Below are 26,199 nucleotides of genomic sequence, written 5' to 3'. Positions count from 1 at the left end.
AGGCTCCGGCTGGGCGGAGCTCACCTCAGGTGGCTCCCAGTCGCCGGGACAGCGGGGCTAAGGCAGGCTCCCTGCCTGCCCTGGCTCTGTGCTGCTCCCAGAAGCGACCACCATGTGCAGCCCCTAGGCGGAGGGACCAGGTGGCTCTGCGTGGTGCATGCTGCCCACACCTGCAGGCACCGCCCCCGCAGCTCCCATTGGCTGCGGTTCCCAGCCAATGGGAGCTGCGGAGCCAGTGCTGGAGGTAAGAGAGCTCAATCCAATATGGTGATTATAAATGTTTCAGGATTTCCTGTAAGCGACTACTATGGTTACAGCAAGCTTTGCTTGATTTATATCTACATAATAGTACTGAATCTTTTTTTTCAAACAATTAAACTATCTTTACACACTTGTCCATATAATGAGAGCTAGATTTTTTTGTTAATGTATGAATGGCTGTCCTGGGTCAGACCAGTGGTCCATCTAGCCCACTATACTGTCTTTGACAGTGGGCAGTGCCAGATGCTTCACAGAGAATGAACAGTACAAGGCAATTATCGAATGATCCATCTCTTATTGTCCAGTCCCAGATTCTGGCAGTCAGAAGTTCAGGGATAGCCAGAACATGGAGTTGTGTCCCTGACCATCTTGGCTAATAGCCATTAATGGGTCTATTCTCCATGTACTTATTTGATTCTTTTTTGAACCCAGTTATACTTTTGGCCTTCACACCATCCTGGCAATGAGTTCCATAGGTTGATTGTATGTTGAAGTACTTTCTTATGTTTGTTTTAAACCTGTTGGCTATTAATTTCATTGGATGACCCCCTGGTTCTTGTGTTTATATGAAGACATAAATTCCCTATTCACTGTCTCCACACCATTCATGATTTTATAGACATGTCTCATGCCCCCCAACCCCCCGGTCATTTCTTTTCTAAACTGAACAGTACTAGTCTTCTTTAAATTTTTTCTCATGGAAGCTGTTCCCTGCCCTTTTTTAATTCTTGTTGAACTTCTCTGCACCTTTTCTAATTCTAATATCTTTTATGAGATGAGTTGACTAGAACTACACACAGTATTCAATGTGTGGGCATACCATGCATTTATATAGTGGCTTTTTTATTTACTGTCATGTCTATCCCTTTCCCAATGGTTCCTAACATTGTTAGCTTTTGTGACTGCTACTGCACATTGAGTGGATGTTTTCAGGGAACTATCCCATGATATCCAAGATCTTTCTTGAGTGGTAAGTGCTAAGTTAGACTGCATTTTTGTATATATAGTTGGGATTATTGTATTTATCAACACTGAATTTCATCTGCTGTTTTGTGGGAGCCCTTTAACTTTTTGTAGTCTGCTTTTGACTTGACTGTCTTGAGTATCATCTAAACTTTGCCACCTTACTGTTTACTCCCTTTTCCAGATCATTTATGAATATGCTGAACAGTATAGATCCTTTGTGGACCCTGCTATTTACTTCTTTCCAGTGTGAAAACTGTTGGTTTTACTCCTGCCCTTTGTTCCCTAGCTATCCTCTCCAGTTACTGATCCATAAGGACCTCTATCCCATGACTACTTGATATTGCTTTAGAGCCTTTGAGGTGGGACCTCACTGAAGGACTTCTGAAAGTCCAAGTACACTGGATTACCCATATCCACATGCTTGTTGAGACCCTCAAAGAGTTCTAATGGGTGAGGCATGATTTCCTTTTATAAATAGTCATGTTGACTCTTCCCAACATACTTATCTTAAATATTTAATTTGGACAGGATTTAAAGCATTTTCTATTCCATCACCATGCTGTGAGTTTAATTTCAGTGTACAGACTTGTACCTCACTTTAGGTTGTATGGACTTCAGGTTTTTCTCCCATGCTCCATTTTCCCCCAGTCCCTTGGTGAGGGTGTGGAAGAGCTCAGTTAAAGTAGGTTTTTGCATCTTACTCTGACAGATTTGCACCATCCCGATCTTGATGAACACAGTAGCATGTTGTGAAAGTCTTCAAATAAGACAGACCTAAAGTAAGAGTGTAGTCCAAGTATACTTATCCATAGCTACAGCTTTTAGTGCACTTCAAGTGTATCCCATTCCACAGGTAACTGATATTTTATTCAAGTTACTTTCCTGTTACCACAGCAAGAGGGGGGTTGATTTTTTAAAAATTAGTTTATTGGAGTACAACAGTGAAATGCTGTAGCTTTTGCTAGTACAATAGTTATGGAGAGAAATACAAGTTATAATACTCTTCTGTATTCCAAGCTTAAAGACTTTTACTTGATCTAGATTTATTACTTATCAACTTTAGTTTTGTTGTAGTTTCCTAAACTATGAAACACATGCAACTGTGTTAAACCTAAGTTTTTTTTTAAATGTATGAAGTTATGCAGAGAACACTTCAGCCCTTAATGCCTTTGTCTTTATAATTATAAATTAAGTCTTTAGGATCCCATGCTATGAAGACCTTACTCAGGCAGGTATTTCAAAAATGTGAGGCTGCTTAGATATGAAACTTGGCTGTCCTCAGTAAACTCAAAGCAAGATGTCAAGTGGGAGAAATAGTTTGACTGGAAGTAATAGTGCCAACACAACCCCACACTGTTATATGTGATAGTAAAGGGTCTAATTCCATACCTTAATAAGTGATTCACCTCCAGCTGGAGATGTTTAAGGACTTTTGAATGGGTTAAGAGTCATCAGATGAAAGAAAGCGTATCTATCTTAGGCCTGGTCTACACTAGAAAATTAGATTGGCATAACTGTATCACTCAGAGGTGTGAACAATTCAAGCCCCTGAGTGGTGTAGTTAAGCTGACCAAAGTCCCTGTATAGCACTAGGTTGACAAAAGAATTCTTCCATTGACCCAGCTATGGCCTCTTGGGGAGGTGGATTATCTACGCCAACAGAATCCCTCCTATCAACATAAGTGATACAATAAGTACAATATAATACAATATAATAAGTACAAAATACAATATAAGTTACAGCAGTGCAGCTGTAGTAGTAAGTGTAGATGTACCCGTAATGTTTTATACTGCTGCTCCTCACTATAGCACTTGATCACCTTCCATGTAAAACTGATTAGCAGTAGCCATCTCTAGTAGACTGGATGGTCCTGTTGCTAGTTGGAGGAGAGGGGGTTCTTTTTAAACTCCCTACTGGGGACAGACATAGAATGGGGGGGTTAGTGCTGAGTGCCATATCTTGTCACACTGGTTCCAAGTATAAATTCAGAAGTGAGACTTAATGGAGTGTTACAGCAAAAGACTGACCAACTATGGTGAATCTGTGACCAGATTGGTGGGATATAGAAATGGGAGTATCCAGGAAGACTTAGATTGGTCTCAACTTCTGTTAGCTGCTTAAAGTGAAAGCACAGTTAAGGATACCTAGGATATGTGAATTGGTACATAAATGTTTAAGCCTGCTGCAAATTTGTCACCCCTTCCACCTCCAAGGGAATAAGGGTGGGGAAAAGTTAAAACCTAGGTTCTCCTCTTTCTCTGTTCACACCACACATTCGATTACTGAAACTACTTTATGGTTTCAGAGTAGCAGCCGTGTTAGTCTGTATCCGCAAAAAGAAAATGAGTACTTGTGGCACCTTAGAGACTAACACATTTATTTGAGCATAAGCTTTCGTGAGCTACAGCTCACTTCATCGGATGCATCCGATGAAGTGAGCTGTAGCTCACGAAAGCTTATGCTCAAATAAATTTTAGTCTGTAAGGTGCCACAAGTACTCATTTTCTTTTTACTTTATGGTTGTACAGTAGAATCTAAGAGTTACGAACATCTTGGGAATAGAGGTTGTTCGTAACTCTGAAATGTTCATAACTTTAAACAAAACATTATGGTGGTTCTTTCAAAAGTTTACAACTGAACATTGACTTAATACAGGTTTGAAACTTCATTATGCAGAAGAAAAAACATGCTTTTAACCATTTTAATTTAAATTAGAAGCACAAGTTTCCTTACCTCAAATCTTTTTTAAAAACTTTCCCTCTTTATTTTAATAGTTTGTTGTTTAACACACTTCTGTACTTTTTTTCTTCTTCCCATCTCTGCTGCTGCCTGATTGTGTATTTGCGGTTCCAAATGAGGTGTGTAGCTGACCAGTCAGTTTGTAACTGAGCTTCTACTGTACATATATTTTTTCTGAAGGTAATCTTATGGCCTGGGTACCTTTCTGTCTAGCCACCTCAGTCATGAATAAACTTATTCTCAGCACCTCAAACATAGGGATGTACTACATCCATTTTACAGATGGCGAACGGTGGCCCAAAGAAGCAGATCTAAGACTTACACCTGTGCCTTAGGCCCATATCTATCCTTTCCCTTCTTATGGGCTTGAATAGTTATCTAGTTGTTCATTTCTATACTTTCATATTTTTCTTTGCTGAACTACGATCAAAGTTGCTAAGTTTTTGGTGGGTTTCTTTAAAATACAGGAACTGGGACAACAGAGCCTAGAACCTTAAGGTTTGCCACATTTTCTGCATTGTAGAACTTAAGGGAGTATGTGGGGACCTATATCTCCCTTTGCTATAGCAAACATATCTGCAAGACTGCTGCTTCTGTACTGTGGAGTGCTTGACACCCATTAGATCCCAGCAATCCCTTCCTCTCCTTGCCCTGAAGAGCTCTGGAGTTCTGTGTATTTCCCTCTTTATTGCTCCTTAGCCCTCCAGTGTCTCAATGAAGGGATGTGAATACAGGGCTATATAAAAAGAAACATCATACTAAGCTTACCTATGAAGAGATTCTTGCATTAATAATGCATCTTTAGAAACTGTGGAAATCACAAAAAGTTAAATACTGATTAAGTAGCACAGAACTGGAATGTAAGTCAGACAATACCCAATGAAAACTTCACCCTGACAGGTGAGATCTTGGTTTCAAAAACTTGCAAAGGGGTTTCAAGTTTTAAACTACTCAGCACAGTCATTTTGAGCCAGTGAGGGTCACTTCTGTAATTGATAGGAAAAAATGCACTGTAGCTCTGTTCTGCTGCCTTATAACTAGTGTCCGATTCAGCTTCCTCATAGCTCCTTTTGTGTGGATCTCCCTTCCCATGGCTCCTATTGCATTAAATTTCAGTGAATTTAGTGTCCAAAGCCATGGTTCCTTCCCGGTCCCTCCAAAAAGTAGATAGCACCAAATATTCCATCCTGTTCAGTTAAGAGTCTAAATAGACTTAATGCCCTTACTCATTCTAAACTCTGAAACAGTCAGGATCGTACTGAGTTGTAATGAAATAAAACAGTTCCTTAATGACTGAGCATCACTCTATTTTGCAAGGGCTTTACTCAAAGCTGTGTATTTAGAAAAATATTACAGAAGCACCTTTGGACTCTCACAGTTCAAATAAAGCAACATCACAGACTGCAGAATTAAGCACATTGCCAAATAACTAGAACAGCTGCAATATTTACCAAACTTTCTAACTTAATCATGTTTAGCATAGTTGCAATAGTCACTTGGCTTTTGCAAACATCTTTCTAAAAGCAAGATTGACTTAAAATGCCTACAATTACTCATACCTGATTAGATTTCGGGACACATTTCTGAAGGCAGTAAGAGAAGGACAATATAAAAATATACTTATGAAAGTAAATTATAGCATAAGACCACGTTGAAACACTTTTTACAAGAAGAACTAGAGTGATGCTCCAGTGTTTGGGTTTCTTGATGAAGCATACCACGCTTGGTGCCAACAAAAGAAAACATCCAGCAAACTCTGTATCACAAACCACTAGGATTTCTCAGTGTCAGTCTGCATTTGATGCCCCAGATCTCCTGGTTCTTTTTGCTGCCAACAGTTGGCCGTGCAATGGTTGTAAAATGTGAACAATTGATCTTTATGTGGGGAAGTGTTTCTTTTAGGAGCTGTAGGGAATTGTCAGTCACTATTCCAAAAGCTTGAAGAGTCTTTAGTGTGGGAAGTTCACCAAGCTCACTATAAGGAGAGAAACAAAAGAAGCAGATCAATGAGCTGCAAAAATGGCTTAAACCTTTTACCCAAACTGAATACTACAATTTTTTTCATGAAAGTCTGGAAAATAGTTTTTGGATAAATGTTTGCTCCTATCTAAAAAAATCTGATTTTAAATATACTTAATTGAAACTTTATGCTCTGTTCTGGTCATTCAGTAAGAAGTTCAATTGCCAAGCCAGACTGAATAGAGAAATAGGAATTTAAGTGCAGTGAAATGTAAGTAACTTTATTCATAACTAATGACCCTCACACATGCTAGGTTATTGCAGGAAACGGTTGGTTTGTTTATTTAGTGTCTCTGCAATAGCAACGGACTATTAAAATCAACATTCAGAATAAGTGGAGCAAATTGTGCCCAGATGGCAAATCCTACACATCAGTCGTCTCCTTAGAAATACTTTTAATAATCTTAGTTAATGATTACCTATTCTTCACTGTATGGAATATTCTATCATCATCAATGGTGTGCTAAGTCCTTTACAAGCGAGAACAGAGGTAGACAAGAATCAAAATGCTCAGGGTGGAGAGGGTAAGGAGCTTAATCCTGATAACACAGGGCAAGAAATAACCAGTGAACAGACTCTGGAGTGGCCAAGGTTTGTGACTTTTGTGGTGGCGTTTTGAATGGATTGAAGGGTTGTGGTAACAGGCCAGATAAGGTGATAGTCGCAGTAACAGGGCTGAGATTACAGTCTGGACAAGGAATCAGCAGAATGGAATTTGTGGTGATGTTTGAACTGGTCATACAGACCAAGTTCCTTGTGTTTCTCCAGCTATCATTTAAATGTGTATTTGCAAGTACAGTCAGGGACAGATGGATTCATCAGAAGGAACAAACACTACAGAGCTATCCCATAGCCGCATCACTATTCCAGCATTAAACGTCTTCCAATTCCCATTTTAACAGCCTAGGTTTAGGAATCAATATAGATCTGTTGCAAGTTCTTTTTTTTTAAACTTTGACAAACAATTTTATTGTACATAAATTGTTTCAACGAGTTTTATATTATCATTAAAGTAACAGATTTGGATTTCTTATACATCCAACCATTTAATGCTTTGTTTTACTAAATATTGTTTTTTCACAATTTTTTGTGGAGCCTAGGTAAGGGAATCTATCTTGTTTAGAAAACAGAAATGGCTTAATGAATCATTTCCTTAAGGATATTATACTTCAACAGCCCCTTCATAGACATCAGAGGCTGCAGTACCCCTGTACTACTGAGCAAATTATCGGAGTTTTAAAATTCTTTCAGAGCAGCTACCTAATATCCCTTTAAAGAGTATGTAAATATTTACAGAGCTATTAGTCTGTGATAAGCTTTCACATACTTACTCCCTTCTCACTACTACTGAGAAAAGTGACTAACATTGACATAGCTGACCCAGTAACAAACAAGGAGTAAAGTGACAGGTTTCAGAGTAGCAGCCGTTAGTCTCTAAGGTGCCACAAGTACTCCTTTTCTTTTTGAAAGAGTAAAAGGTTTCACCAGTCATCCTTAAGTCTCTCCATTACACATAAGTACTGAAGGAATCTCAGATCAGTGTAATGTGCTGTTCAAAAGTTCTTTGCACTTCTATAACATCTTCCACCGGAGAATATCAACATGTCTTTGGAGGAGATTTTTAAATGACAGGTACCCAACTCCTACTGAAAGTCAATAAGAGTAAGATGCCAAACTGCACTTGGCACCTTTGAAAACTGCTCCATTTGCTAAAAATCTTCACGGACCACCCTGAGACAGATGTTCCCATTTTACAGATGGGGAAGTACAGTTAATTGATTTGCCCGAGGTGTCACAACAAAGCTGTGCTAGCCTACACAGATTCTGACTTAAAATGGAGTTTTAACACTCAAAGCATAACTTCCTTTGATATTTATTAAGAACAGCAATGTGGCCCATCATATATTTGAACTAAAACCCAAAATGTTAAAGAGGAACAAGAGGGAAAAACAAGAAGTTTCACCTATTGTTAACTTTAAACTTTAGGGGCAGATCCTCAGCTGGTGTAAATGGAAGTAGCATAATTCCACTGATGTCAGAACCATGCTGATTTATAGGAGCTGAGGATCTGGCCCTCTTTCTTTGTTTTTGGTCAGTTTGACACAACCATAATTTTGTATTAGTTTTTTGTTTAAGTTAAAAGATGTTCAGGTTGCAAAATCAAGCACTCAAAAGTTAGGAAATGCTAAAGTTAAGGTTGCCTGTGCAACTTTAATTCATGCATTGACAGTCTTTAGTTAGATGACTGCATACTACTATTCTCCACAACACTTGCCCCATTCAGTTCACAGGATGGTCCTGGTGTGAGGGATGACTCAGGGTTGAGTAGTGAATGAGGCTGTGGCTTCAGAAGTTTTTGAAGGTGTGTAGCGAATGAGGAAGGGTATTGCAAGAAGAGACAAGATAGTCTCGTGGTTAAGGCGGTTGAATGCTGCCCTGGAGAACTGGATTCTATCTCTGCCTCTGCAACAGAGTTACTATGGGATGCTGAGTAAGTCACTTAAACCAAACTTGTCACAGGTGGCCACCGGTGTCTCATTTTCTAAGTGCCCGATGTGAGACTGTTGTCTGCTTTGCAAAAATGCTATGCACGCACAACTGTAACCAAGTCAACGAGAGCTGTAATTTGACCATGTAAAAAGATATATAATGCTAACTACTCTGAAGAAAAAATAATAATCAGGTCTTAGGTGTCTCAAATCCAACACCCATTAGTGGACACTTCTGACAATCTTTTGGGGACAGATTTTTAAAGATATTTAGGTGCCCAGTTAAATTTTCAATGAGTGTTCAGCAGCTAAATATCTTTAAATCTGTCTCTCTATGCCTGAGTTGTCCATCTGTAAAATGGGGATAATACCCTCAGACCTCAGAGGTTTTGTGCAAATCAATTCATTAACGTTTGTGAATCATTCAGATACTGTAGTAATGAACATCATAGAAAAGCCTATAAGGAAATGAATTTTATATTCAGAGTCTTTTTGAATGGTGTGCAATAAGTAAGGCATAGGGCCACAGCAAGAAAAAAATAAAATAGTAATTAGTTGCTCAGAGTACCATCCAGGTTGTACACTCAATGAGGCAGGGGTCCCCTGGAAAAGACAGTACATGTAATTAGATTCTATCAATGCATATACACACAAGGGAGGCAAATTAAGGTTATATAGGCAACCTTAATTTGGGCAATTCCTAACTGTTTTTTTTTTTTTTTTTTACTTTGAACCTTAATATTCTTTTTAACTTCCTCAATATAAAAGGTGAACTTGGAAGAAAAACAACACCCAGGAACTCCATTAGGTGGAATCATATTTACACTCTCATGGTGCAATAAGCAGAGCTGGAACCTTTAGATCCACATCACAGACCTATGCCACTTGAGCTAATGGATTCACTGATAGCAAGTTGTCATGTGCATGCACCAGCACTAGAGGGAAATGACACAGACACTTCACCAGTGGGTTCATAGATTTTTGCTGATGTCAGAGGAGACCCAGTAATCATCGGCTCCATCCTGCCTTTTAGTCCCAGCCTTCCTCTTCTGTTTTTAAAGATATTATTTGCAGTTCAGGATCTTTAACAGTTTTTATTAAGTATTTCTGATCACCTTTTAATTCAGTTTTAATAGTAAAGAACTATAATGGGTGTAAGACATTACTCACAGTAAGTCAGCAGGAGATATCTGATAACATCTACTAAGAGACAAATGCTGTAGGTAGATGAGCTGATGAAAATATTGAAAACATTCAGGCTTCAACATTGCACTGTCACTGTAATAAAAGGGATATATAAGAGTTGGATTAAAAACGTTCCTTTTCAAGAACACAAAGCTTAGAAGCAAAGTTTCAAGTGTTTCTGAAATTTGGAGAGAAAAGTTTTGCACGCATTAATATTAAACACTTATCTGCCTTCAAAAGCTTTCTTCACTAGCTTATTAACTATTTTCAAATTTAACATGTTTTCTTCCTTATTAGAAATTAATCACCAATTTCCATCATTTTTATTTTTTGGAGGAGGGAAAACAGTAGCTTGTTTTGCAGGAAGCTGTTTTGGCACAGGAACTTAGGTCACAAAAGGAAATTGCTCTACATGTCAAGAGTTCTAAGCAGTGTTTAGTTGATATGGCAAAAATCAACTTATACTTTGACATTTTATAATCCGGTTACAAATGCACGACAGGCAAGAGAGTCAGTGACAGCAGATGTGGTTTATTACTCCTGAGGGATTCTGCACACATTTTAAATGTTTTACAAAATTCTCTATATTTTAGTGGTCAACTAGAGGTGCAGGCTCCAGCATGGCAGTGGGGAGCACAGATCCTAGCTGCACGGAGGTGGGAGATCACCCTGCAGTCCCACCCGGACATGGAGTCAACCGTAAGGCTGCACCCGACCCTGACACACCCCAAGGCCCTGTCTGTCCACGTCAGGCACACCGAGATAGCAAGCGAGAGGGACAGAGTCTCGCGGCCTCTGATCCAGGTGTGGGGCAAGTAGGCTCAGCTCAGCAGGATCCAAGCGTGGAAGGGCTTAGTGTGGGTATGTGGGGTGAGAAGGTTCTGTGTGGAGCAATCTCAATGCAGGTGGCTCAGTGGAGGATCCGGGTATGGGGGGGGAGGGGGGAAAGAGCTGGATGCACAGGAGCTTGTTGGGGGGTTCTGGGTACAGGGGGAATGGGACTCTGCAGGAGGTCCAGGTGAAAGATGAGGCCTGGGGGTGGTGGTGGTGGAGCGACTGTGTGCTCAGTGGGTCCAGGTGCTGGGGGAAGTGGGGCTTGGTGGGGTGGAGATCTATGTGAAGCTGATTGGGTGATCAGTGAAGTAGGGGTCGCTGGGCCTGCTTAACTGGGGAGCCTGAGCTGCGGCCGAGGGAATACCACAAGCTTGGCTCCCGCTTACCACCTGAGATGCCCCTCCCCACTGCTCTGTGCCCTTCCCCATCCCACCCCTCTTCCTTCCCTACTGCCTCTTCTCCCTACCCCACCCTCTTTACCCTGCCCCACCGTGGGTCTTCACTGTTGTACAGAAAACAGGATGGGCCCCAGCCCGCAGAAGGGGAGCATGACCAGCACTAGGACCATGAAGGTGGGGGTCTAGCTGCAGCAACAGTAGAGCAGAGCAGCGCAGCACTCTCCTTCAGCTGGGCAGCTCAGTGCTCTCAGCTATTGGGAGCAGAGGGCCAGTGGCATGTGACACTGTGTGCCCCCCATGCTTTGCCTCTGTTTGGGGGGCAACGCCCCCCCACCCCGCCAAACTACACCATGGGTGTTCTGACCCCCACGCAGCTTCCCTTTGCTTTCCCGTCATTTTCTGCAGTGGGGACATGAATTCTGCATGCAATGGTGCGGAATTCCCCCAGGGGTAAATGAGTTTAGCTTATCCCTTCCAGAAAAATATTTTTTCCTATCTTGGTAACTTGCATATTACCCTCAAAGATACTTCAAGCTGTATACCCCCTGTGACTTACAGTCAGCAGCACTTAAGACACTGAGATCTAATATATAAGGCTACCATTTTCTCATCTGGAAGTTATTGTACCTTAAGTCTATTAACTTCAAGCATTCATAGCATTTCTCTTGACAGCCACCCCTGGCACACAGCATACGCCCACAGCACTACAAGGTTTCTCGGTAGCAGTGCAGCCCCTTGTCAGCTGCCCCAAGCGAGAACACCCCCGAACCCAAGTAGCACAAAGGCAACTTAAGATACCTTTGCTTCTGCCCCTTTCAGGCTGCCACTTCTATCTTGTTGGGGTTCCAGCACAGAATTTGCTCCCTGTGCATCTGGATTTCTGCCAGCAAAAGCTACAGGAACCTATGAGTGAACCTAGCCTAAAGTTTATAGCACAACTGACCAGACAGCTGGAAGGGGCAAAAGGTAAGAGAGAGGGGGGTGCATAACCAATTCTCAAATAAATTCCCCTTTATTAAAACAAGTTTTAGATCTTGTACTAAATTCTATGTATTCCCCCCTTTTATATAACTTGCTCAATATCAAAGTAAGCAAACTCTACAGTAACATCGCAAACTGGTTTCTATTTTCACACTCAGAACTCTCAGCCCAAAAGGTGAGTTTCAGAAACTTTCTGTGAACAATTTCTGTCTCAAGGAATTTTTTTTTTTGGTAAAAAGTTTGAGCAGAATACCTTCAAAATGTTTGAGCCAGCCACAGTGTATTTGGGGAGGCAAAGAGGAGGCAAGAATCCTTTTATCATTAAGAAAATCCCAGCATATTGTGATAGTCGGTACCACAGTAAACAGGTAACGATGGGCACAGTTTAAGAACCTGATCAGAACAGAACCCAGCTGAAGCCTGAAATTTGGCAAAGAAATAAATCTTCCAAGGAGTGACATCTGTCTATGGTGGGGGCGGGGGCAGCGGCAGGCGTTTCTGAGCACCTTCAGATCTTGCCTGAAGGTGCTCAGAAACAACAGTGATGAGCTTGGTATGAAAATGTATGTAGATATCTATCACTCACTGGTTCCTCTAGCTTCTGCTAGCACAAACCCAGATGCACAGGGGGCAGATTCTGTGCTATGGCCCCAGAGAGACAGAAGTTGCAGCCTGAATGGAGTAGGGGCAAAGATTTCTTGATACTGTTTGGATTCAGGGCTGCTGAAGAGTTTCTGATGCAGTTTTTTTTACCTTAAATCTAACTGGACGAGATAAGGGCATCTTGTCACCAATGTCTTAATATCTGGAGGCGGGGGGAAAAAAACATGTATATAAATCAGCCAGGCATTTTTTTCCAGCAATATTACAGCTTCTCCTGACCAGTAAAAGCTACCTTTAAAGTTATATGTCGTTTGAATTATTCACTGCTATGAAAGTTACATGTTTTCTACCAACATGAGTTCTTGAAAGAAGGTTGTACTTGTTTAAAGAACACTTGTACTGCACTTGAAACATATACCAAATCTTTTTCACCTAGTGATGTTTGGTGCAGACCCTTAAAGGATTTAAATTCTTAGCTTTGTCAAGAAAAAAAATATTTTGTCCGCAGAAAAAAAAAGTGCCCCTGAAATGCCATTTGCACCATCAATATATAGTAAAAACTTTTTTAACCAGTATGCTGGGAAAACAGGGGATGCCAGTAAAGTAAAAATGCTGGATAACTCAGAGGGAGGGGTTTGGAGTGCGGGGCGGGACAGGGGCGTGGGAGGGGTTGTGGGGCACAGGTTCTGGGAGGGAGTTGGGGTCCAGGAGGGAGCTTGGGTGCCAGATGGGGGGGAACGCACCTGCAGCAGCTCCCCGTCCCTGCTGCTCCTGGTGGAGGCGTGGCCAGACAGCTCTGCAAGCAGGCACACTGCCTCCAGCTGCAGGCACTGCCCCCCCCGCCCACAGCTTCCATTGGCCGTGGTTCCCGGCCAATGAGCTGAGTGCCATGGAGTCCGTGCTCAGGGACTCGAGGGGGGTACAGAGGAAGCATGCCTGCAGAGCCGCCAGGCCGCGCCTCTGCCTGCAACAGCAGGAATGGGGAGCGGCTTGGGGGGAGCTGCTGGAGGCAAGCGCTCCCCTCTGCATCTGACATCTTGAGCCCCCTCCCACGCCCCATACCCCCATCCCATCCCATGCCCTTCCTGGCCCCACACCAACCACACTATAAACCGGACTTTAAGTGCAGATCAGAAATGCCGGTTTATAGAGCTCGCCAGTTGGTGAAGTGCTAGATAAAAGAGCTTTTACTGTACCAGCCGGAAAAACATTTGAATTTAGTCACTGTTTTCTTAGTAGGAGAAATTTACGAGGTTTACAGGCATTCTGAGGTACTCCAAAGCTCATTCATGCAACTGAAAACCACTACATGACTTCCATCATGTAGAACACACTCATCTTTGTAGTGTCTGGGTTTTTTGGATACCTGAAGTTTTTCCTCTGTAAATCGAAGTCTTGTAATTTCTAAGTTCCTTCCTCATGACTCAAAATTATATTGTTTGATTGCCTTTAAGTGTAAGGTCCGTAAAACAGGGATAGTCTTTTCATTATTTATGTGTATAGCACCAAGCCCAGTGGGGCTCGGATTCCTGATTGTGGTGCTTAAGTGCCAATAATAATAATAATAATAATAATAGAAGTGGTTACCAATGTTTCAGAGCTCATGTACAAAAATTAGCAATAATGCTGGTTAAGTTTCCGGGTTAATGTTTTGTTTCATGAATTGTACTACATAAAGCGTACCTTCATGTAGGCAAAGGCACCATTGCATTTGAAATCAATACTCTGGGTCTGAAGGACCAAGAGGAGATGCAAACAGTTAAACAATCACAGCTACACTTAATTAAGGTTCCACATATCATTCCACTAGACCACCAGTTTTCAGTGGTGCTATTTACCTGGTATCTGTAGATTTTGTCTGTATCCGCTAAAATTTAGTTGAGTTACATTTGTAGAAATGTGGCTGACTGCTGCTTTAATGTGATCAGCTGTGAAGTCACACCAGGACAAGTTCAACTCTTCCAATCTATGCACAAATAAAAATACATCCATTTGGAAGCATTGCAGAAACATAGGTTTGGCCTTAAAAGCATCCACATACTGTTCAAATACCAAAAATATCAAACTGTACATGAGATAAGATATATACCATCAAGTTTCTTCATTAATGACACCAAATTTTGAGAGATCAGATTAAATAGATGGCATAGAGGAATTATAATGGGATAAAGAGCATCTTGGTTGCCAAAATGCATCAAGCCAGCAATGGCAAAGTAATCATCATTTGTTGTTGCTGTGAAGTGGGGTATCTGCCATAGTCTGGTTCCTAATGGATAGGACTCCACCTTTAAAGAAGAAAAACACAGCTGTTTGCTCCTTAATCTATCCATTATTAACTGGCCACCGGATTTAGTTTGTGTGTATTTTTTATAATGTATAGAAATATCATACATGTTTTGAGTGCAACCCTCTTCAACCCTTCACAAATTGCTTGTGTTGTCGGTAGCTACCGGTGAGGTGCTCTGCTCTGGTTCGATGACGATAACAGCCGGCTGCGTGCGTGTTCCCCCTGTGTGCTGCCCCAGCTCCGCGCAGATGGCTGACACAGCAGACCCCGAGAGAACCCTCAAAGACCACAGACTCTCGTAAGGTACGAAGGCACCCGGCCAGGTTTATTGTCAAACGAAGCACAGGAATAGTTTCCTATAGACTCTATAGGACATACTACGAATATGTGCCCCCTGGCAATGGACACAGCTCAATCAGTGGCGGGACACTCCACTGCCCCCTAGGCTGGACAAAGATATGCGCTCCGGGACCTATTTTTATACAGTTGCAGAATAGATTACTCATCCCTATTGATGTACTGAGATACAGCCCCTGGACTCATTAGGGTGCTGTCTCCCCCTTCGATCATGTTGGTTCAAACAAACAGATCTGTCCATCATGCTGTCCTTTTGACTCTGTCTTTGGGATGCACCTGACTGTTCCTTGTTATCTCTGAAGTGTCCTCGTATCGGGATGTCCAGGTGCCATCTTGGCACACGTTCCTCTTATTACTACTTATATCATTAGCCCATGCTTTCTAGGAGCGCTGTTCGTGCCAAGTTCTGCAATTAGGGCCTGCCTCTGGCTCACAGCCCAGCTTTGCTTAGCAATTCCTGGAAGTACTTTGGTTCAGGCTTTAGGCCTCATACCAGGCGTCTGATACAAGGGTTTATGTTTTAGGGCCTCTTACTACAGCTTGTCGTAGATTGTAAGCTGCTTGGGGCAGGGACTGTGTACTCCTTTGTGTGGACAATGTGTAGTACATTGTGGGTGCTACCAGATTACAAATAAATAACCAGTACTGCTGAATTTTTTTTTGATTGTCTCAACGTAGGTCAAAGAAACAAGTCACCCTCCCATCCTTACGGGTTCCTCAAAAACAGGGTTAAAGCATGTTGGCGAGGCAAAGAAACGTGCACTGCTGCGTGACAGGATGTATCAACCCCGCACGGGGCCAATGGGGGCTGACCAATCATTGTGGGCCCAGGAAATGACACCCCCACACCCCTACTGCACATGGTCCAGGTGGAGGGGACAGATAAAAGGAGGCTGCTCAGCTCAGTCAGTGCTGGTGGAAGAGGAGGAAGGATGTGTGCTGCAGGCTCCTGCAGGGGAACCATCGACTCTCCGTGGATCTGGACTATGCTGTGGATGACCAGCTGACTGCAGAGACGCCGAGCTACTGCCAGCTGAGGAGATGCCCGAAATGGGCTTTATGGTAGGAAGTGACCCAGGGAATCTGTTAGGACAGAGGTGGGCAAACTACGGCCTGCAGGCCACATCCAGTGAACTAGGGTAGGTGTGGGTCCCCCTGTCCCACACTTGCCACTAGATGTGACTACTCGGGTCTCCTGATATAAACTGAGTGTTTGCTCTGCCTCGCCCCAGGGGCTACAGACTTATTGATTGTTCTGCCCCGACTGGGAATCCTGACAACCATGTGACTGGGTGTGTCAACCCCACACTGAGCAAACAGGGACAGCTCCCACTCAACATGCCAAGCCTTCGTGACATGCTGTGTGTCACCAGTTCTGTTACTTACTATCAAAATATACCACCACCTAAAGCAGTGTTTCCTCAACCCGTGGGTCGGGATACCAGAATGTTTCAAAGGGTTGTGTGGCAGCTCCTGTCCCATGGGGCTGGCAGGGCTCACCACCCTGCTCCAGGCACTGCAGCCTCTGGGGTCCCAGCACCACTCAGGTTTGGCCCAGCCGTCATGGTGACTGGAGTCTGAGGAGGCCACATCTGAGTGAGTGGCACTGAAACCTCATGAGCCAGGTCACAACTCTACTCACAGAAATTTGGTCCATTCAAGGGGGTGTGGCTGAACTGAGTGGTGCTGCAACCCCAGAGGCTGCAATGCCTAGAGTGCAGAGCCAAGCCCAGCCAGCCCCACAGCAGCTGTAGGAGCTGCCACTGTGGGGTGAGTGCCAGGCAGGACCCAACCCTCCTCCCCCAGGGTGCGGGATCCAACTTAAGCCACCCTAGCCATAAACTTTTACAAATGGGTCCTGAGCCCAAAAAGGTTGAGAACCACTGGCCTAGACGTCCCAACCAAGATCAGATCCTCATTCTGCTAAGCAGTGCATATACATATAGTAAACAGGGACAATCTACAACCTAAGTTGATAAGACAAAGAAAATATTATCCCCGTTTTACAGACTGCAAAGTGTGGCATAGAGATTAAGGTTTTGTCTACACAATTTGCACTGGTATAACTGAGGAAGTATGTTTAAACCCCCATAGTTAAATCAGTACATGTTAAGCTTGCCTTTGCATTATGTAAAAAGAAAAGGAGTACTTGTGGCACCTTAGAGACTAACATTTATTTGAGCAAAAGCTTTCGTGAGCTACAGCTCACTTCATCGGATGCATGCAGTGGAAAATACAGTGGGGAGTTTTATATACACAGAGAACATGAAACAATGGGTGTTACAGTGTGTATGGTAACAAGAGTGATCAGGTAAGGCGAGATATTACCAGAAGGAGAGTGGGGGGCGGACACGACACGACGACGACACACCGTAGTGATAATCAAGGTGGGCTCCCCACTGTATTTTCCACTGCACACATCCAATGAAGTGAGCTGTAGCTCACGAAAGCTTGTGCTCAAATAAATTTGTTTGTCTCTAAGGTGCCACAAGTACTCTCTTCTTTTTGCAGATACAGACTAACACGGCTGCTACTCTGAAACTTTGCATTAAGTAGTTTCTCCAACATTACACTTGAACTCTGGATTCATTTTCTGCCACAGATCTCCCAAGTCCCAGTTCAGTGCCTTAACCACAGACCATCCTTCTTCATGTTGGCAGATCACAGAACGTTAGTCTCCACAAGCTGTCAAATTTTTATAACAGTACTACATCAGTTAGAACGACTCTGTATGTTTTTGAAGGATTGTTTTAACATGAAGTGATCTTTTCTACCATCAAAGTTGCACACACTGTGTAAAGGGGGCTCATCAGATATCATTTCACAATTTTTAAAGACACACTTTCACTTTGACAGAGTTTGACTTGTCACTCTTTCAATAAGGAAATCAACTTTGCATGAGGATATTCAAAACAGACATAGTTAAACTCCCTCCCCCACCCCAGATAAATGTACCCATCTTTAAGGAAGATAAGTTTAACAAAAACATGAATTCTCTGAATCTTCCGCAGAGGAAAATACCCTATTTAGATGTTCAAGAACACAAATTATAGTTCATAAAAGTTATACACTCATGCCAGGGGGTGCTCAGATGATCATTTCTCCCAGGAATATCAACAGGTACATAAATTAATTCGGTCTTACCCAGAACAGTTGATCAACATCATCATCAATGCTTCTGCAGAAAATTCAGAACATCCAGAGAGATTTAATCGCACCAAACTGGAATTCTGAGCGATGCTTCTGTGAAGACCATAGATGGAGTGTCACAATGCTTTCACATCTCTCCTGGTATTATCAATTTTATGGTTTGTTTTCATAACTAAGTTCCAGGCTCAAGATGGCCTTAATTTAGTAAAGATACATTTGTGCATCTCTGCCTAGTGAGCCCTAGGTTTTCAATTTAATGGTTAAATAGATGTTCTGTAACTGTTTACCTGCTGCATTAGTGTACTTGATAAATCATACACTTGAAAAGGGCTATTATCTCTAGGGTCCTGGCCAAATTCCTATTTGGATATTTACATTCTGCCTAATTGAATATTTCCCTTGCAGTTTTAATGTTCCTCTGCCCTGTTAAACAGCTGCCATGTTTCACCTCAGAGGTGGCTGCATTTCTGTGATGGATAAAGCAATTATCCCATTTGTAAAATAAGCCTCAATCCTGTAAGTAGATGTGCCTATGCAGACCCCTGCACCCAAGTGTGATCTTGCTGAAGTCTGTGCTACTCTAGCTATTTACAAAATGAGGGCCTGCATTTGTAAGTTGTCTGGGGAGCCTTCTGCACACGAGAAGGCAAATAAATAAAGTTATTATTGAATACTTCTTGTGACCTCATTCCAGCACAGAGGAGGTTAACTCACCCTGTTGGGCTCAACTAAACCAGTCCCTTCTCTCTCTCTCTCTCTCGCAGGGGCAAGTAGTACAAGAACAGGGCCCCACAGCTCAGTTAAGAGTCAGACCAGGGAAGGAGCAAGACGTCCGTCCCACTGTGGCAGGCGATGACCCTCCAGAGCCAGCTTGGAGGGAAGGAAACTGCTACCGCGGAAGACTGAGAAACCCAAAGAGGGAGTGGAGAGCAGGTCGTCTGACAAGGAGAGGGGGAACCAGGCCCCGGTGGCCATGGAGCAGCCCCACCAGATGCTGGTAGGAAGAACCCTAGTGTTGTGTTCATATTAAAGAAGTTTTGTATTAAAATCCCAAATGAATTTGATTCCCCATAGTTTAAATTCCAGGATATTACTAATTAAGAGGTCTCTTGGTTTTTGGTACTGTTTCTCTCCCTCTGTGTGAAACTTGCAAGCTGCTAATTGTGTTAGTACATTCTAAGACAGAGTCTGTTCTCAAAGCAATTCTTTGTAACAACAACTACACACACAGAGAGAGACTCAAAGCAACACTCTGTAACAACAGAAACAGCACCGAGAGACTCCCCGCCCTTTTGTTGTATTCATCTCGCTTTGTTAACAATTGTGATTAAAATAGAGACAGAGGATGTATCTGGATGGATGCTTGGTGTAGATAATAACTGAATGATCAGGGAGGTGCCAGCCTAAGAATCCAGTGTCCATTGACTGAAGAAGGCATCAGGTGGAAATAACCAGAGGACCCCCAGAGGGCAGACTGGAATCCACCCAACAGCCTCAAGAATGAGAGAACCAAAGAACAAGATAACATCTGGCAGCACGGAGCCGTCAGGAATGTGCCATCTGCTGATTGATTCAGCAACAGCATGATGAAGCAATTCCCATAGACTGGCATAGGAAGAAATTCCTATAAAAATGGACTCCAGAAAGTGAGAACTTTGGGGTCTGATTCTGCAAACCAACTTCCAGGAGCATCAGATGAGCATCTGACAAGGCCCTGCTCCCTCCTCATGTCCAGGCCATCTGGCCAGTGGCTTGGCATGAGCAACTCTAAGGCTGGTAACTATGATAACAACCTTGCAGAACCTGTGTGTGTATGAATGAATATGAAACTGAATGGAATGTTATAGCTATAACTAACTGCTTACTATGATTCTTTCTTTCTGTATTCACAATAAATGTGGCATTTTGCCTTTTCCCCTTTAATAAGATACTGCTGGTTTTTATTTTATTGGTATAACAAAGGAACCAACACATTGGTCTGTTGTGTTGCTGGGAGGCAAGACAGTGACCCCACTTTCTCCCAGCAACCCCAAGATGGAATCACCTGTCGTTTCTAGTGCCCTGGGCTGGGACCTGGTGGAGCAGGGTGGGTCCAGGTTCCCGTGCCCCCGACCCTCCACTTTGGGCTGGAGGAGTGCTAACCCTTAGGTCAGAAGGCCAGAGCCATTAACAGTTGACTTATTCGGCCCTCATTCAGGAGGCCTAAGCTGCTACTTGCTCAGTTGGAAGCTGGGATGCCCAACAGACTAACCAGGCATAAGTGCTGATGATTCACTGATGCCACCAAAGGAGGTGCCCATGGTCCTGAGATGCAGGAACCTTACACTTTTGAACATGCCCACTCACCTAATTATATCATCAGAAAGCACCAGTCCTTCTAAGCTGAGGTTCTGTAGTCTATCACAACGACAAAGAATAGTATGGAGATCTGCAACATTTATTGTGCAGTTGGATATGTCCATATGTTTCAGTCTAAGAGGTCTAAAGAGGAGAAAGGAGAAAGGCAGACCATAAAAAATGGATTTTAATATTTTTTTAAAATTCAGGTAGCATACTGCATTTGTATACTACAAATGAATGCACAGCTAGTAGAAAATGTATACGCTTTAATGAATGTCTGATCCATCATTGCTACTAAGCTGGTTACCAAAACTGCAAAATTCTATGTACTTTGAGGCATACAAATCTTTAAGACTCATAATATCTCTGTCTATGCTAGAGTTAAATCATATTTCCTTTAACTTTGCAAAGAAATATACTTCAGTGGTCAGTAGTTCTTGGTTCTTAAAAAAAAAAAAATTACTGAATGGTAGTAAACTATACTCAAGATTGTGTTCATCAGTTCTTGAACAATTTTGAATCAAGAACAGAATGCAGCTCCCCTGATAGTCAGCCCAGTGCCTTATTCCCTGCTCCATGCTGCCTCTATTCCAAAATTTATAGATGCCACAAGTGACAACCAGAGGTGCTAAATCAAAGAGATTGGTTGAAATATATGAAAAACTGAAAGAAAGACTTTGTTCCAGGGCACCAAAAGATGGTGACAGCCTTACCGGTTGTTTTTAAACAATGGTTTCCCAATACAGGATCTTGGACAACGGAATACAGTTACACCCACAGGGAGCAACTGCCCAATCACTCCTGGCAGCAGATTTTTACCAGTCAGATCAAGAGTCTGCCAGAGCGATTCATCAAACCTAGGGAGGAAAGGAGTTTGCTGGTTAGTAAGTAATGAAAGGCCAAAGCAAAGGACACTGTCATCAACAGGTTTTAATATTACAAATGAATGTGCAAAACAAGGAAGTCAACTCAGCAAGGATTTACTTATACAAACATTACTGAGATTTCTCACTGATCTGACAGCAAAGTGCATTCATATTCCTGAATATGAAGAGCCAAGATACTGCATGAAACTCACTGCAATAGGCTGTAGTCTCCTGCAAGTACTGGAATTCTGTGGGAAAGGGGGCATTATTTGTTTAGTGGGAGGCAAGACTTAGGGAATTTGGGGGAAGATAGGAGCCTGGAATCAATTAATGGAATGGGTGGGTGCATGATGGAAGAGCTCAGACTACACTACATACTGGGGGGAGGGAGTGAAGGAGTGGGCAAGACCCCAGGTCTCATTATTGGGAGGCCTGGAAGAGAGCAGAGGCTTTAAATTAGTTAGGGGCACAGCCCAAATGTAAAATTTCCAGATAAGTGTGGTTCTCAAGTGACAGTCTCCATTTAAACATCAGGAATCAGAGTCTAGAGTCTCTTAATGCACGTGTAACCCACTTTCAGTGTAGACAGAATTATACCTGCACATCAAAATGAGAAAAAGACCATTTAACAACCTTTAAAAAGCACCGCTGTTCTCAATATCTACAAGTAAAAAGCAATACTCACGCTAGGCGTTGCCATCTCTTGCAAATCTGGGAAACTTTTAGCAGGTCAATTAGGGGTAAGTACGCCAAGATCCCTAATAGTAATTCATCTGGTAGAGCATCCCAAGAAATACCTTTAAGAAAACAGTCAACAGGTTTTACGTAGATCAGATTCATTTTTGTCCACTGATTAGCCACTTCAACAGTTTTGCCATTAGACAAAAATATTAAAGACAACAGACAAATTCCCTGCCCTACCATCACTACCTTATTCCTTTGTTGATCTAGGGATACACTAGTCCACTACTTAGGTACTTACATTTCCTTATTGGAAAGGTATTATATTACTACTACTACCATCTCATCCAAGATGTTACTAGGTGCTGTGTGCATAGGTGCAAAAATAGCTGCCAACAGCATTGTCCCACATTTGTCTTCTGAAGCTTGTTTGTCCAATCCATCGTCTTCTGAGAAAGTGTATAAAGAGTTCCATAACCAGAATCTCTTTCTGAAAGGGATGCAGCTATTCTGCTCTTGTGCAATTAGCCCTTCTTAAGATTCATGACTCTACCGACTGCAGCCCCTAATGCATATTGAGCTATTGCTCTGCCTAAAATCCAAACATTCTTTTCTTAAGCAAGTAAATTTTCAAGTCATTATGTACATCTAGAAAATGCTGTTACTGCTCCAAAGAGGTCTGTGGAACAAGGAATTACCTCCCTAAATGAGATGGGAGACCATGTACATTTTAGATAGGAACCCCAGCCAGCACTTCCCAGATCACAACTTTATCTGAAAAGAAATATTTGACAGGTTGAGCACAAATGAGATGGGTGACCGTTCAAAAAACAGCCCCTGTAAACTCACCAAAATACCATAAAGAAAGTCATAAGCATTAGTAAGTTACTAGATGGTAAGGAGGCGGCTCAAACTGAGGTTTTATGAAGGCTATGAGAATATTCATCTCTTGTGACGTTTAGATCAGAGGTCTTCAGATAGATTCAGAAACATCCCTCCAGCAACAGATTATACTATCTGAGTTGATCTCTTTTTTAATCCACCCTCTGTTGGCCAAAACTGCTGTACTACAGATCTGGGAAATGGGCGAAATCCAAAATCCTATTTAATCCTTATTGAAGAAAACAGAATAGAAGAAATGATAGGCTGCATAGTAGCTATCAGTCTCTATGACTTATGGGAAATATTTTCTCCAGAGACGATAAAATACTATCCATTCACAGGTCTCCTTAAAGGAAACAATAGAGTGAACCACTTCCTTACAGTAATGCTCTCTTTAGGACATGCAGGCTTGTCTAGATGTGGGAGGGGAAAGTCAAACTTGTGGGAGATAAAAAAGAAAGACTTGAAAGAAACACACACGATTCACTAGATCCAGGGACTAGAGTTTGCTCGGAGAGACCAAACTATGTAAGAAGCAACTAAACTATTAGTGATTTGTAGTACCCAACCTCAGTCATTGTCATTCTTACAAGCTGACACAAGCTTGGGCTGTTGTTACTCTACCTGACTCTGTCTCTCGAAGCAGCCTAGGCCTGCGTGCAATCACAAAGTCCTTGTCCTTCTCTTTCACTTTCTGTCGTTTCTGAGGAGGATAAAGAGACACTAGCAGCTCCTGAGGGGTGTTCTCACTGCCCAGCTTCTCTTTCTTAAGGACAGACACTCCCATGCCCGAGAGTAGCTCTGATGTCTTGGTGGGGTCCCATGACCATGTGAAGCTTGTGGAAACATTGCTGTCTGAAGCTGGGATTTCCTGGAGATGTCTCCTGCAGGAACAGCACAAGTTACACCCCAAATGTTGGAAGACAAAATGGCACAGGTGCCTGCACCTACATCCCCTACAGTAAGCAATACAATTCACAGTGAAAATCAATAACACTTTGTACTTCTATAGCATTCAAAAATCCTGTAGGGTTTTACAAATGTTCACAACACCTCCAGACCTGGGATACATATAAGAATCAAATTGAACAGATTTATGTGATACTCTGTGGGGGAAATAGTCAGAAACACACAAACTTAATGGAAAGAAGTAAGCTGGGAAGCAGAAATGCTAAAATGGACCCACTTAGGGTGACAAGAGTAAATCAGACTGAATTTACAGCATGATATGATTGCAAAAAAGAATATTACAATTTTGAACTGTGGCATCAAAGGGATGGGAATCTAGTCAACAGCAACAAAGCAGAGATTGTGGCTCTGCGGTCAGTTAGAATACTGCACATTATCATAGATAAAACCGTAGGAAGAAGAAGAAGAAGGTAGAGAGGAGGTGCGGGAAGGGCCGGTCAGAGAAGGCAGCAGCAATGATCAGGGGCCATGAGAACTGATTTAAGTAGAAAGATTAAAAAAGCTAAATATATTTAATTTTGTATTGTTTGTTTTGTTGGACAGAAAAAAATAAAAAGCGAAGGGGAAACTTCAGTCTGAAAATTAGGACAATCTTCCTAAAATACCTATCATGCTGCAGAATAGTGTGCCAAAGAAACTGGTGGAAATCTAGTTGTTTGGGACTATTACAATGAGACTGCACAAATAACTGGAGGAAAGTTCTGCAATGGCTGAGGTTACAATGAATGATCTAACAGGTCTTCTCCATCTTTCATTGCCAGAATTGCTTCATCCACCTGTGTGAACTCTGTGCAATTTACAATCTATAGTCAAGTATGTGACCTGGTGGTTTAAATAAAGAACAGGGAGTCAAGACATTGAATTCTAATACTGCCTCTGAAATGGACATCTGCTTTCAGGCTCTTTTGCTTCAATTCCCTCATGTATAGAATAGTGATAATAGTGATTACTTATCTATCTCACCGGGGAATTAAATTACAGTGTTTGTACAGCACTTTGAGATACTGCAGTGAACTAGTTAGTGCGTACATGTACCCTTATCATTTACTGTATAGAATTAGCACTGCTCAAAACTGTGTATCACAGGCCTTGTACCGCTAACAGGGACCCTCAGTTAGCACAAGTGATAGGCGTTTGTTCTCCATTTTTGGTCCTATTATCATCATAGAGTTCTAAATAGCCATGGTGTGATGCAGTGACATCTGTGAAGTCCCAGAAGGCCAAAGACACAACCATCAACAATGAGTATGAACTCAGTTAACCTCAGATGCTTCATTTATAGAGGGGAATATAATGAACTGGCCAATAGCTATATATCTCTGCCCTACACTACAGATAATCAGAACTAGAAAATTATGCCCACACTGCTATCCACTAATGGAGAGTGTTTTGGCTCAAGCAGTAGAGCCTATGTCTTCGAAGCAGAGGGGATCTAGCCGCACTACCGCTATGAAGTTCCAAATGGCCATAATGTGCAGCACAGTAAAAACTGCAAAATCCTCCGTGAACACTGGTTTGTTACAGGATCACTGTATTTTGGACAACACTACATACACACACCCCTCCAAGTCACTACCATCCAGGCTACTGGCCCCGCTCAGATTTCCGCCAAAATCACATGGCTACCTGCTATTAATTACCCTTTAGCGGTCACACCAAGACATGTATGACTTGTGCTCACCAGGGTAGCCTTGGGGGATGCAGATGCGGTTTCCCATCCCCTGGGTAGAGGTGAAAGGGGCAGAAGGACGTACAATGTACTGCAGCGTTAGAGACTGAACACCGCGTGGACAGACAGATAACAAAGCCCAGTGCAACACTTTGCACGCACCCCCCCCGCCCAACACAGCAGCAGCCTACGCTTTGGGCGGCAACTACCACCACTCGCCCCTTCCCGATGCAATACCCCACGCGGACTCCGGCCAGTTGCCCCCGGCCGCCGCATTACCTGTGCATGGTGGCCTGGCGCAGAAGCATCAGAAGCTGGGAGCCTGGGTCCCCGCACTAACCAGCGGCAGGAGCGACCGGCCCTTCCCGCGCCTCCTCTCTGCGCAGCAGCAGCACCACCACCAAACTGAGCGCGACCAGCACAACGTTCCATTCCCCAGCGCGCGCTACTCCTAACGGAAGTGAGGCTAGCAGCCGGTGAAAGGGGCAGCCGCCATGCCTCCTGGGATTTGTAGTTCGTTCA

General features: G+C 42.7%; 1 protein-coding gene and 1 long non-coding RNA gene across 5 annotated transcripts; one reads left to right on the top strand and one right to left on the bottom strand.

Moving 5' to 3' along the window:
• Window positions 1-3,694: 3,694 nt before the first annotated feature.
• SKP2 (S-phase kinase associated protein 2) lies at window positions 3,695-26,170 on the bottom strand. Of its 3 annotated transcripts, XM_073343765.2 has the most exons (11): window positions 25,957-25,964; window positions 23,664-23,923; window positions 22,162-22,273; window positions 21,324-21,467; window positions 20,617-20,751; window positions 18,265-18,363; window positions 14,315-14,442; window positions 12,627-12,678; window positions 9,646-9,753; window positions 9,044-9,078; window positions 5,872-5,942 (listed from the first exon to the last, which is right to left on the bottom strand). In XM_073343765.2, the coding sequence occupies exons 1-10, from the start codon at window positions 25,962-25,964 to the stop codon at window positions 9,060-9,062; spliced, it is 1,065 nt and encodes a 354-aa protein (XP_073199866.2). In that variant the 3' UTR covers window positions 5,872-5,942; window positions 9,044-9,059. The 3 variants fall into 3 exon arrangements, with proteins under 3 accessions (XP_073199867.2, XP_073199865.2, XP_073199866.2); XM_073343766.2 differs by lacking the exons at window positions 9,044-9,078; window positions 25,957-25,964 and adding an exon at window positions 26,018-26,170 and having other exon boundaries at window positions 3,695-5,942; XM_073343764.2 differs by lacking the exon at window positions 9,044-9,078 and having other exon boundaries at window positions 3,695-5,942.
• Window positions 7,036-20,180, top strand: LOC140911210 (uncharacterized). Of its 2 annotated transcripts, XR_012158865.2 has the most exons (5): window positions 7,036-10,464; window positions 11,712-11,858; window positions 14,923-15,066; window positions 15,799-16,182; window positions 19,035-20,180. It is a non-coding gene; the product is annotated as an uncharacterized LOC140911210 (long non-coding RNA). The 2 variants fall into 2 exon arrangements; XR_013635765.1 differs by lacking the exon at window positions 11,712-11,858 and having other exon boundaries at window positions 7,041-10,464.
• Window positions 26,171-26,199: the final 29 nt, after the last annotated feature.

This window comes from Lepidochelys kempii, chromosome 5, assembly GCF_965140285.1.
Source record: "Lepidochelys kempii isolate rLepKem1 chromosome 5, rLepKem1.hap1, whole genome shotgun sequence".
Lineage (NCBI taxonomy): Eukaryota > Metazoa > Chordata > Testudines > Cheloniidae > Lepidochelys > Lepidochelys kempii.
This window is presented reverse-complemented; position numbering and strand designations above follow the sequence as displayed.